This window comes from Gopherus flavomarginatus, chromosome 3 (assembly GCF_025201925.1).
Source record: "Gopherus flavomarginatus isolate rGopFla2 chromosome 3, rGopFla2.mat.asm, whole genome shotgun sequence".
NCBI lineage: Eukaryota > Metazoa > Chordata > Testudines > Testudinidae > Gopherus > Gopherus flavomarginatus.
In genome coordinates, this window is record NC_066619.1 from 97500363 (window position 1) to 97514532 (window position 14170).

The window sequence follows — 14170 nt, forward strand, 5'->3', positions numbered from 1 at the left end:
GAGTTAGCCTAGCTTAGGTGATAGTGGCCACACTGGGAAAAACACTTAAACTGCATAGAGGGATTGAATTACTGCACAGTGATATAGTCAGCAAATCAGTTGTGCTACCTCGAGCTGCAGGCTATACACCTTTATGGACCAGCCAACTTGAGTTAAAAGCCCATCAAACTCAAGCTAAGGATTGGCATGTCTGGTCGGGACCCAAGTCAGGGGCAACACTTGAGTTATAATTCAAGGTAACTGTGCAGGGCAGATAAGGCCATACCTGAATGACAAGTAAAAGCCTCAGTTAATTCTTTCACTAATGATTCCATGATTTGTCACATGAACAACAGAGGAGACAGGGAAGCCTTCAGCAGAGCAGGGGCACGGAGAAATTACATATACATACAGTATTACTATTCCGTATATAGCGAGACAAGGTGGGTGAGGTAATCTCTTTTATTGGACCAACTTCTGTTGGTGAGAGACATACATTTTTGAGTGACACAGAGCTCCTCTTTAGGTGGGGAAAAGGTATTGAGTGTGTCAAAGCTAAATACAAGATCAAACAAATAGTTTAGCATAAGCAATTAGCACACATTTTAAGGAACCATTCCAGGTGAAGTGTCCCGTTAAAACTGTAGTTATAGGACAAAAAGGGGGGCTAATGGGTTACAGATTGTTATAACAAGTTATAAATTCAGTGTCTTTATTAAGACCATTACTTTTAGTGTCTAGCAAAGTTATGAATTTAAACTCCCAGGCTCATCTTTTGAAAGTGTTGTGCAGGTTTCCTTTGAGGATGAGGGCTGATAGGTCAGATATAGAGTGATCGCTTTGTGGAAAGTGTTCACCCACAGGTCATATGGTGTTTTTGTCCTGAATGAACTCACATGGGAAAACGATATGTAGCTTGAAAGCTTGTCTCCCTCTCAAAGAGTAGTTGCTCCAATAAAAGATATTCCCTCATCAATCTTGTCTCTCTAATATTCTGGAACCGACATAGCTACAACAACACTGCACATTATGTATCTACACATACCAGGAGGGAGTATATCATCTAGACCAATCTGGTTGCATTCCAAGATCAAATGAGTGAGATTCTATAGTTTACAATTAGAGGCACAACTCTAAGTGAAGCATGAGGCTGGAGGCATGCAAATATAGCTTTAAGTCACCTTTCCGACCGCCTGATCCTGGGCTACTCTGGCAGCTGGAATAGCTCCTGGTGTAATTTAGATAGCCCAGGATGGGTTAGTGCCCCAAATCTCTGCAGTGCTACATTGCTGTAACCTCAGTGCTAATATGTCCCTCGTATCTCATACGAGGGCTTGTTAGGGGGTTCTCTAAAGGCAGCCTGCATTTGTCTCCCTCAGGTCCTGCACTAGGGGAATTCCCCCCCTTGGCTAAAAGTGGGAATTTAAAGCCCCCTTTACATTGCTCCAGCCCCTTTATCCTGGTTAGGGGAGCCATAGTGGGGATGAAAATCTAACCCAATACCTTGAACTAGGACTCAGTGACTTAACTATGCTTATTTTCACCTATTTTCCAATGATTGAAGTTCAACCTTAGGTGAAACATATTCCTGGTGGACATTTGCTTTTATATTAACAAAATATACCAGAAAATCTTAAACAAAAGGATAATAGGTGATAATTTGATTGCAATGGATACTATACAGTATTACAAAGTAATATATTCTGAATGACATGCTGATCAATGTCTATTTCCTTTTTCTCTTCTTAAGAAAACTGCTGCAATAACTTACTTTAAAAGTGTATATTCTTGGTTTCTAAATAGAGATAGAAAGGCAGAGAAAGGAAAAAAACCCACATGGTCTGTAATTTGCAAACAGATGAGATTTTTCTTCTCTTTTTATGTTCTGACTTTGGTTCCGAGTACACAAACTGCAAAATCATATTTACTCTTCCTGAATGTTAAAGCTGCATTATCTTACAAATAAATAAAAATAAAAACAAATAAAGACATTAAAAATTAAAGGCAATTTGGTCTGTCTCCTAATCTAATCAAACATATGATTCTTCTTGAAGTAAGAAAATAGTCCACAAAGTACAAGTGAAGACAGAAATGTCTAATTGTGGATTACAAACTATAATGTACCATTTTCTTCCTCAGAGATCCTACACAACTCCCACTGAAGTTGCACGCACATAGCTGAGATTAGAATTTGACCCAATGGCTCTGCATATAACGCTGAGATGCATGAATGTGTTGGCAGATCGAGGTGCTGCTGCAAGGTACCTTTTCCCTCACCTTGCACAGGCAGGCAGGATTCCCAACTAGTTCTCAAGAAAGCATGGGAAGTGAGGTCATAGGTAACAATCCATCAGTGAAGCAGCCCAAATAAAAATAATAGTTGCATTTCTGGTGTACGCCTACAACGCCACAAAGAACGATGCTACAGGAGTCACCCCATCTCTTGATGTTTGGGCGAGAACCAAGATTACCCATAGATCTGTGCTTTGGTATATCAGAGGATGGCGATAGCTATGAAACCCATCAGCAATATGTATCCCGACTACGAGAAAAGCTGTGGGATGCTTATCACTTAGCTACATCTGCAGCTCGGAAGAACACAGACCACGACAAACATCGATATGATGCTAGGGTGCGTCTGCAAGAGCTCCAGCCAGGGGACAGAGTCCTGCTGTGAAAATTAGGTACTGCTGGCAAACACAAGATAGCTGACAGATGGAAGGCAATACCTTACTTGGTGATGGAAAAGCTAGGAGACCTGCCGGTCTACAAGATCAAACCTGAAGAGGATCCAGGGCAGACCAAAACCGTGCACAGAAACCTTTTGCTCCCTCTGCGGGAATTGGTAGACCGCCCTTATGAGATGGGCCACAACAGGGCAACTGGACAGAATGAAGGTGCTGTACCGAAGCCACCCTCCAACTTGGACAGTCGGCATCCTGCAGCTAACCTACCCCTACTCAGCCCATCTGACAGTGAGTCTGAGGAGGAAGACACAACCATGGTGTATCCTGGGATGAAGACAAGATTTCAGTCTCGATCAGCTGAATCAAAAGAGAGTACCTCCTCTTCTGCCCTAAACCCTATGGCAGAAGTATTTAGGCCCATTCCTGACAGTCCTGGGCCACTGGTGGAACCCCCGTGTGATGACATACACAGGTTATTGGACAGTGGCGACATACAGATGGAGGATGTCCTGAGCACCTTCGACCCTCCACTGTTAGAACTAGAAATGCAGGGACCTATGCCAGTATCCGAGAGGAACTCACAGGAAACCTCCCCATCCATCACTCAAGAGGATGCCCCCCCTACCACAGCAACAGAGATTCTCAATAGGCGAGACAGGGTAATAAGACCAGTGAAATGGTTAATTTACGATGCACGTGGGGTGACTAGTGAGGAGCCAATACATTTAGCACACAGGTTTGTGAAAGCTAAAGTGGGCTATCTGAGGCCCTTTGGAGGGGACCAGTGACTTGGTATAGTAGGGAATGTGATTTGTTGGGACGACAAATTCTCGGCTGGGGGGAGGATGTAAGCAGAGTCAGGATGAGCTCTACCCTGACGTCTGGTGGTGAATTATGGGACGTGTGGAAAGAATTTCAGGAATTGTCAATTCTCAGATATTTGCATGGGCACGCACAGCATAGCCCAGTGCAGCTTGGGATGGTTATTTTGACAGCTCTGGGATCCCCAATTTCTTTGTTATTGGGGCAGGATAAATAAGGTGTTGCCACCTGATTATGTGAATGAGGAACTACGAGACTGCTTTATGACAGAGATGTCTCAATATAACTTAAGTGACACTTACTAAACAAGGGATATGGGATACCCAGTGAATTGAGAGAGGTTGGGGACTGGTGTGTGTACCTGATGGTATGGGCCCCTTTTGAGGGCCTGGAACACCAATTGCACAGCCTTCTCTCTCCACTGTAAAAGAGTAGAGCTAATTTTGATTCCATTAGGAGTCCATCTCGAGACTGCTGAGCTGAGTTCATGTTGGGCCAAGGGTGCACTAGCATCAGGGCACCCCTACTAAGAGTTGAAATCACTGAAAGAGCTGAGCTGAGATCATTGAGGGCTGTGTTAACTAGTGGGGGAGCCTGAAGACCTATTGTTAAGTGGCTGGCAGAGAGGAGCAGTTTGCAGCATGTTGGAGCAGCCCATGGAACAGTGAGCAGAGTGAAGTGGTTTGCAGGGATGGCTGGAGGAGCGGCACAGCTGGTGTAGTGGAGCTGGTCGTCGTGAAGGCTGCAGCAGAACTCCACAGAGAGGCGGAGCAGTTGGCCCTGGCCCACGTAAGGTGCCCCTTAACACCTTGTGTGGACTTCCCCCTCATTTCCACCCAGACTGGGGGGGTAAAACTCTGCAGATAAACTTTTGAGTTCTAGGGTGGCACTGACCAGAGACTTTCGGGTTGTTGGACTTTGGAGTGATTGGGCTTAAGACCCTAAGGGGGAAAGGACATTGCCAAACGTACTTGGAGGTGGGTTTTTGCTTATGGTTTGTATTATAATCCTGTTTGTGGTGTTTCTCCAATGGGATGCCGCATTGTTTCCTTCCTTTATTAAAAGGATTTTGCTACACTCAGACTCCGTGCTTGCGAGAGGGGAAGTATTGCCTCCTAGAGGCACCCAGGGGTGTGTGGTATGTAAGTGTCCCAGGTTACTGGGTGGGGGCTCGAGCCAGTTATGCATTGTGTTATTGAAACGGAACCCCTGGATACTGAACCCGGCCCTTGTTGCTGCCAACTCAGAGGGCAGAAGGGTTACAGTAGTCTTGAAAAACCCTTAAGCCCAGGGATATTAGCTAGATATGAGCTGAGGAAGCCAGGATTTATTTTTGTAAAATGAAAACTAGGGATGGTTTGGATTCATCTTCCACTTAATCCAACCTACCTAAATTTAAGGGCTGGATAAAAGGTTCCAGTTTTGGCTCATCTCTAGCATCCTCACACACAATATTTATGGTGCATTTCGACTTCAAGTACAGTGCAGTCATCTGTTTAGAGCCTTCAGTTTTGTTCAGCCACTGTCTGTTTTAAATGCCGTGAGCAATACAAAACAGTAGATTTCTGGGACTGTCAGGTCCATGCAGAGCATATGCTACTGAAAATGCTTGCAAGCCGCAGCTATTCTGCTTTCAGCATCTGGGGTTTCAGAATTCAGAACATTGTCAGTTTGTGAACATAAAATACTTGGTAAGAAAAAAATTCTTATAGTTGTGAAGAATTTTGCACCATAGCTTTGTTTGTGGTTATATTTCGTATTTCATGTGATGATTCTTACTGTGAATGGCCCTAGACTCAGTTAAGGTTTACTGTGGACTTGCCTGCTCTTGTGTTAGTCCTGAATAATAAATCCAACCACAATTGTTGTCTCTTTACTGGGTAACATCCCTTGTCTAAGAGTTTAAGTTTTGTGGACTTAAAATTTCCACAAAATAGTACAGTCCATGTACTCTTGATACTCTTTCTACTCTCCTTCGGCCACATCATAGGATGTTGGAGATATCATTTTATTCAGGGATTGTCTAGACAGGGATATTTGGGAAATTAAAATTAAAATTGTTAGCGCTGGTTAAACCATATCACACCCATGTTGATACTCTTATTCAGTAACAGTAAATTAAGCTAAATCAAATGAAGGCCACTCTACTTCTGAATAAGAGTGTCCACACAGAGGCTTAAAGCGGTTCAACTAATGCACTTTAAATGCAGACCTTTAGTTAATCACATCATTTTCCTGAATATCCCTGTTTAGGCAAGCCCAAAGCTATGCAATAAAAATGTATTTTGAATTAAACTACACAAATTTAATACTACCTTCCCTTGGTCTAAAATGTGTATCTTAATGGACTTCCAGAGCCAAAAGGGAACATCCTTAAGCCATTATTATTACTCATCCAGAACTCCCATTGAAATCAATAGGAATTATACCTGAATTAATAATACCACCACCAAGAATCACATCAGAGAACAAACCACCACTACATTTTGAACAACAATGCCACTAGCCTCACACAAGTTGATAGGTTGCCTGGTAGCCCAACATTATTCCTGAGAGTATACAGAGTTGTGTAGATCATGACTGCAGAACTTGCCACAGAACTGTGCTCCAGAATACCAGCTTTCATTTTAAAAAATGTGTTTCTAACCCTAAATTCATTTTTTCAAGTGTAAACTGATGCTTTGTTGCCTTACAGAGTCTGCAGACAAGCTGAACAATAGTTTTCGGGGTGTGAACAGGTACTTTCTTCTCAGAAGGTTGTTAAGTCTGAAACCTCAGGACAGGTAATTTAAATGTCAACACTATTTAATTATTTAACTGCTGCCCATTTTAGCAGAAACATTCATTTTATGTGCTTATCCTGCAATCTCAAACTGCCTCCAAAAGCTTCACAGGAGCCAAAAGCCCCAGCTTCCTCCTGCCCAACTGGCAAAAACTCCAGCCGCCCCTCTGACAACCTCAGCGATTGAGTTATGCTTTAAGACAAAATTCTGATATATACCGAAAACTGAAAATATGGGGGCAGTGCACGATAAGTGGGATTTAATATTAACAGAACATAGGTGCCACTGTACTGATTGTATGGTTCATTTTAACATTTAATTCATTGAAAATCTTCTTTTCATTTAAATGAAACCACCAGAGAATTTTTAGTCTGGTGCACAATTGTGTCAAAGAATCTAGAAACCTAACAGCTGAATTAGGTCCAGCACTGCAGAATACGTGGGGTTTTGGCTATATAGATGTGGTTTATAAGTAGTAAGAAGAGCTCTTCTCCCTCTCCAGTGCGAAAAATCTGTGCACCATCCCATACAGTGAGTCCCCAAAGTTAAGGAAATTGATGTGCTGTGCAAGCTTAGGATGTTATTTTCAACAGCCAGAGCTTTATTATTTCCAAATCATATTTCTTTGCACAAGGCAAAGCATGTATCCCTCCTTCAGTATTACATATGTACCACATTTGTACTTTAATAAAATTAATTTTAATTGAGTGTTTAAAATAGTATATTCAATGAAGAATGCCTTTTAACATTCAGATAATTAAAAAATGGCTGAGTAGTGTAAAACTTTCCAAATCTACGTTGAACTTTCCAAAATATTTCCCACCAGTTCTCTCCACTCCCTATCAGTCCTCTTCCTTCTCCTAGCATGTCACACTCAGGCTGCACTCCTATTGCTACTGTGACTCTTTCCTTCCCTGACATCTGTTTAGCACTTCCCGCTCTGGGCTCCTGCCTCAGCTCCCGCTGTGTCTCTAATTGGAGTAGAGGAAAGGAGTAAGGTGTGCAGAGGCTAGTGAGGAGAGGGCAGGAAAAAGGAGGAAGGGAGTCATCTCATACCCTGGTCCTGCCCATCCTGGCAACCTGTTAAGAAAGCAGGAGAAACAGCAGAGGAAGCTGGAGGGCAGACCCAAAAGGCGGAGTCTGCAGTCTAAAGCAAGAGGTTACTTAAGTCTGAACTCACACAGAACTCCCATTGAAATCAATGGGGCTTTTTAGCTGAGTAGCTTGTGGCTCATAGCTTTTGTGTTAATTTTTTTAAACAATGACTCTTCCTATGACAATAATTTATTTAAGGGTGAAAGGGACAGTGCCTACTCCAGACATCAAAAGGAGAAAAGACAAATGAATTCATAGGGGCCTAGGCTAACGTGTAGCATTTCAAAAAACAATTTACAGTATGAGACTTCTGACACAGTTGCAGTGATGAGTCTGACTTCTCCATTAATCCATCATGACAAACCTCCAGCCCAAAGGATGGCTGGGAGTATTGGCAGGAGTGTTACATAATTTTGAAAACACTTGATGAGCAAGTCAAATGCTGCATATAGTATCTCCTGCTCCACCCAATGAAGGGATGTTTTGACAGTTTTTTTCAGTTTTGATACTAATTTAACTAGACATAATGAACATACAGAGAGCCACAATAGATACTGGAGTTTAATGAATCTTTTACTGTCGGTTGATTTGTTCTGAGGTTGTGTGTGCATACACACACACACGACACTCATTTTTCTTTTTTTTTTTCTTGCTTTACTATGATTTATTTTACATGATAATGGACCAAGGTGTATATTATTCTTCTCTTGTTTTTTATTCATGATATTTTTCCTTTTCAGTAAGTTTTATATCAGAGGGGGTAGCCGTGTTAGTCTCGATCTGTAAAAGCAGCAAAGAGTCCTGTGGCACCTTATAGACTAACAGACATATTGGAGCATGAGCTTTCGTGGGTGAACACCCACTTCGTTGGATGCATGTAAGTTTTATGGCATTCACCATATTTTTAATATACAGATACTGATTTCTGTATTATAGGTCATTCTCCTTGCCTGAATCTTTGTTTCCTTAAATTATTTTTCTCCAAAACAATGAACTACATCGATATTGTGTGTGTGCGCGTGAGCGAGAGAAGGAGAGCAAGAGAGAGAGACAGACATGCACACACTCCAAAAAATGCAAAGAGCAAGAACTTCTGGGAACCATTCAATAAAATAAAATAAATATAATATTATACATTAGGGATGGGTAGACACAGAAGTGATTTAATTTTGCACTCTCTCATTGGTTAATCCAGTTTCCATTTTATCTAAACTATCAAAGTTTGGAGACAGAAGGGTTCAGATACAAAGTTACAATTCGTCAGTTATACATACACTTCAAAGGCCATAAATATTTTAGCTCTGTGAAGCTCAAAAGCTTGCACATGCCAACAGAAGTTGGTCCGATAAAAATATTACCTCACCTATCCTGTCTCAACCCTACTGACTTCAGTGGAGTTGCATGGTTGTAAACTGATGTCAAAGTTCAGCAAAAACCCCTCGTTTGTCACTCAGACAATGGTATCCTTTTAAAATTTTCTGAATAGCTGTGCCAGCCTACAATTCTCAAACATTTTGACATTTTTAATTTTTGAAGTATTATTACTTTCTTGGCTCATCCCTAAATTCCAAAACAATACTCTGCCACTCATTTCACACAATTTAAGTCAAAACTGACTGTTTGAAGTCCAGCATTTGTGTCAGCCTTGCACTCAAAATCACCAGGAATGTTTTATTCCTGTAGCTGGTATGGTTTTTGGCTTATTTTTCAAGTGAATTCCCAATTATGTCACAATAGGATTCTGAATTATTCCCATAGAGCCCTCTCCTTGGTGGGGATCTCCAACAAGGCTCTGAGCACCCTCAATATCTTGGCAGATTGAGCCCTAGTATTGTATTATGTAAAGGCCGGAGGCTGTGCAGACAGTACAAAGTTGTACCCCATGATTCTCTCCCCCTCTTGTGGTTACACGTTGTTTAGTGAATTGGTATAAATTCCAGTTGAATCCACTCCTTTTTACTCTTACTGTAATTCCTTTCTATTTAACTGATAAGTAAATGCCTTTCCCCATTCTATACGGAGTGCAAATGAACAAATCCTGGTGGGAAGACAAAGATTTAAAGTAATTCAGATAAAATAACTGTACTCTGTAATACAGTTGTTATAAATACATAAACCAATTCCAGTAGAACATAAACTGGGATTTCCAGCATCTACCCAAAATGTCAATCGCAAGTTCTCATTCAAAATACTCAGAAACAAGGGGTAGGAAAATTTCAAATGAGGCAAAGTCAAGAAAGCAGGCAGATTATAAAGCTATTATATTATTTATAATGAGAGAGGGAGAGCCTGAAGTGGGAGGGATAGAGAGAGATTGAGCCCTAAAAAGGATGACACGAAGAAAGATGCATGGTAAATGTTACCTGAACCCCTTAGAAGATATGAGAGGCAGGGTTTCTGTGGAGCCTTGGCTCATGAATAAAGAATTCATATAATATGAGCCTTCAGAGGTTGTGGAATAATTATATATATAATAATTAATTGGGAAAAAGTATGTAATTACTGAATTTAAGACCACAACATAGTACATTTGCAAAAGAGGGCAGAGTTCAAATTTTGCATGAAACCTTAGCTTTGGCATTCTCTGACATTTAGTGATTTACTGTGCAACTTTAACAAACTTTTAAAGTAGATTTTCAATGGAAATTCCTTGTATTTTATTTTCAAAAGAAAAAAACCATACAAAATATATTAGAAAGAACTGGAATGCCTTATTTCATGAGCCTTACATAATCTACAGGATGGATTTCCTGTTCTAATCTTGCTATTTTCCCACAAAATATAAATTTAAGAACATGAAAATGCTTGACTATTTGCCTTTTACCAAACAGCTTCACTACAAATACTACTTCTATCTGAGAAGCACTGAGAAAAAGTAAAGGGAAAAAACCCCAGAATATACAGTTTTGTTGTAGATAACACAGATCCCCCAGGACTTACATCTTTGCCAATCAGGTCCTCTTGGTTCTCTACAATTCCCCAGGGGGCTATACCAATGGTGCAGATCTTCCCTCGGGATTTTGAGGCATGATCCTTTAATGCATCTCCAACATGCCGAATGACTCCTGAAAAAAAAGAAACAGGCACTTAATCAAAAATTCAAAGCACAGCATTTTTGGTCACTTTGGTCTGGAACCAGCCAAGCACTTAAGTGTATGCTTTCCTTAAAGCATGTGAGCAATCCCATCCCTATTCAACACAGTGCTTAAGCATGTGCTTAAAGTTAAGTATTTCCTTAAGTGTTTTTTTCAGAACTGGGGCCATAATAAAATGATGTAGAGTGATATACACAGTGCCTTGCTAGTTCAGTGTATTTGACATACAACCTTATTGAATAAAATAATGTAAACAACAAATTGCACAACTCTAACAACGAAAATGAAGATGTTGACAATCATAACTTTGCTTTTTCTCGTCTGTATCCAGATACATACACACTCTAATAAAAAATAATGTGTGGTGTGTATATCTTCTATCCTCTGCAAGTATGCAGAAATGCACAGATGATTGTCCCCTCAAATTTTGAAACTTCTCAGGCATGTAACCCACAAGTAAGGTGATTGAAATACTGATGGAAATGTTGTGAAAGCACCATTATACACAGCTGTAGACAGCGGTGGCACCATCCCATCAAACCACAAACCCAGTCACTTGAGATAGTTTCCCATAGGGAGCCAGGGAAAAGCCAGCAGGGAGCGCAAGGTAGTAGAGACTGGTGCACACAAAATGACTGCTCCATGGCTTAGCATACTCTGATTACTGTTTCCACGGTCTAAAGCAACTTCTCGCTACTTTAATCACGTTCCTGGGCTAACTCCTGTACCCTGAACATGTACAGGATAATGTGCCAGGCCGGACAGTTGCTCTTGGACTCAGGCTCTCTTTTCTGCTTTCCAAGCTCACTTTCCTAACAGTTTTGACACAGCTTGTATCAAGAGCTACGTTTATCACCTGACTGCAGCTAACAGCAGCACAACAGCACATGGAATTTAATGTCACTTGCTCTTCTTTGCTGACAACTTTGCATAAAATGCATTTAAAATCTACTTGTGCTCACTGAGGGGATAACTGGTTCCAAATTACATTCTTAGATTGTTATTTTTTTTAAAAAACAGTTTTCTTTACTGTTTCCATACTCTAGCTCCATGAATCCTAAAGTGACATGGGCAGCATTACAACAATCAGACGATAACCACAAGTTTCCGCATAGCTACTACCCTCTTATACCCATTTAAAATCAACAGTGAAAAAAACTTGACATCTAATCTTCTAATCTCCCCGCTGCCACCACATTGTCTGGCAGATGAGGCAAAATGCACACATCTCAGCCAAATGACTCTGTGATCCCACATCCTGATGGTGCAGAGCAGGTTTTCTCTGTCTGCAAAAGCTATTGCTTTCCAGTGAATACAGATTCTGATGCCAGATGAATATTGAAAGCAATTTGTTTATAAGAAGATATAGCGGTGAGTCAGGCGTACGCTATCTATGTTATGTCATGAATACTAATACTCTGAGGGCAACATTTTAGGGGGGGTTTCTATTATGCCTTTTATTAACTTACACCTAGCTTTCTGTCTAACTAACGACTACATTAGTTGCTATTCCATGTATGATATGTGTATACTGCCATATTATGAGTACATTGTGAGTGGCAGCAGCTAATGTATATACACACTTCAGGTTAATAGTCATGCCTTGAGTTTAAATAGGGCTTGCTAATATTCTTCAGAAAGGAAATGTTGGAAAGAATTTTTATCCAAAACCATGGGTGAGATTTACAAACAAATTAGGTACCGAATTTACATGTACAATTGGACACCCAGTTTAAGTGCACAGTTACCACAATTATGCAAAACTTTCCAGAGAGCCAAAAAACAAAGGAAACTGGGCTAACAATTACTCCAGTCATCTTTAATTCAATATATATTAAAAACAAAGCAAAGCAATCTCGTTAGGCATGTTCTGAACTGAGCTTCAAAATATATAGTGCCTAATCCAAATCCCACTTAAATCAATGCAAAGATTCCCATTTACTTCAATGAGCTTTGTATCAGGCCCATATTATCAATGTGGTAGAATGAATATGCTACTCTCCGTAGGCACTGAAAGGATTAAATAATGCTGAAATATTGATGTAGTGTAGCTGTGCTGACTCAGGTACAGATAACGTTCCACAACAATTCACATGTGCATACTTCAACCTTACATATTATCATTCACCATATGTAGAATGCTTTGCCTCATCTCATTTCCCTGCCCCCAATTCCTGCCTCCCCAACATTTCAGTCTCTCCATGACAGTAAAACTCATGTGGAGAGGTAGAAAATAATTCCATGTCAGGGCTCTAAAATTTGGATGTGTTCAACTTTGCATATAAATTGAAATGTTATCTCTGTTTCTGCAAGGACAATTGGAAAAACCCCCAACAATCTGAAAAAAAAAATCAGACTCCTAATCCATGCCGGGGTGGAGGTGGGGAATGACTTTTAGTCAGATTAAAGGCTTTTTTCTTTTTTTTTCCAGGCACAGAAAATAGAAAAACTCTTTTCTCTGTCACATTTGACTTATTATAAGTGAAAGATAAAAGTTGCCTCTTCTTTTTTTGGATGAAAATATTTTCCTTTAATGAAGTGGAAAGTTTCTTGTTTTTAATAACTATGAACTAGCTACCCTTTCAGGCTGCTAGCTGCAGATCACTCCATTCCATAAATGGTTCCTGGGCCCACTGATGTTAGTCTCACGAACTCCCCTCTGACAAAACACTTCAGATTGTCTCACAGCAGGTTTTATTTTTTGGACTTCACAATCTGCCTTTCATGCTTTAACAAATCTTTTATTCTTGGAGAGCTGCTCAATAGGTATTATTCTGGCATTTTCTTGTTAATGCATAATAAAAAAGATACCATAAAATGGTTCAGCTTCTCTTAATTGGACTGATTCTAAATCATGATGGTAAAATGATGAAAGCCTCCCTGATGCCACAAAGCTCTTATTTTAATGTTGCTTGTTACCTGTGTTTACTCCTCCAGTGAATATCCATGCTCCAGTTGTCATGGCAGCTTTAATCAGACCTTTCCCAAAGACTTGCTTGAGTTTTGGCTGAAGTTCAAAATTCTGAAGGCCTCCATGCACAGAGATGAGAAGCTTGGGGAGCTCAAGCTGCCACTCTTTTGTCATCAGGTGTAGAAGAAGATCAGGCTTTGTGTCAAAAGACACACGTACATACTGCAGAATTAAGGGCATTGATAAAGAAAAAGGTTGGTATGACTCATGATGTGTAACACCAAGAAAATATTTAAAAACATACAACTTTTGCAACAAAAAATAAATTAATTGTAACTGTGAAGGTTTAAAAAGCAATTTATGAAACTACAGACCATGACATTTATAGTTAGAAATTTCACAGAGGTTACCCTCTTCAAAGCTTTTCACAAAAATTAATCAATCCTTACAACACCCTTGTCAGGTGCTAATAGATTAATATTATCCTTAATTTACAGATGATGAAATTAAGGCAGAGAGGTTAAGTGATTTTCCCAGGGCCCATAGGGGCAGTTGGTATCATACCTCCATTTAGAACTCTCTTTATTCCAGACAAATGTATTGAAAAACATCTACAAAACATGTAATAGTGAACCAGGTTCGGCTCTATGTTTTTTGCCGCCCCAAACATGGCAGTTAGGCAGCCTCATGCGGATTCGGTGGCGGCTCTGCAAGTGATCTGCCGGTCCTACGCCTTTGATGTACTCGCTGCTGAATCGCCGCTGAAGCCGTGGGACTGGTGGACCTCCCGCAGAAAAG

General features: G+C 40.4%; 1 protein-coding gene across 10 annotated transcripts in view; it reads right to left on the minus strand.

The window, feature by feature from the left end:
- TRPM3 (transient receptor potential cation channel subfamily M member 3) overlaps positions 1 to 14170 on the minus strand; it is a 611492-nt gene that overhangs the window by 179620 nt on the left and 417702 nt on the right. For all 10 annotated transcript variants that reach the window (XM_050944114.1, XM_050944107.1, XM_050944110.1 and 7 more), the window contains exons 4-5: positions 13381 to 13594; positions 10307 to 10431 (exon numbers count right to left, since the gene is read on the minus strand). In XM_050944114.1, coding sequence (XP_050800071.1) covers positions 10307 to 10431; positions 13381 to 13594 — 339 coding nt within the window. The remainder of the gene's footprint in view (positions 1 to 10306; positions 10432 to 13380; positions 13595 to 14170) is intronic.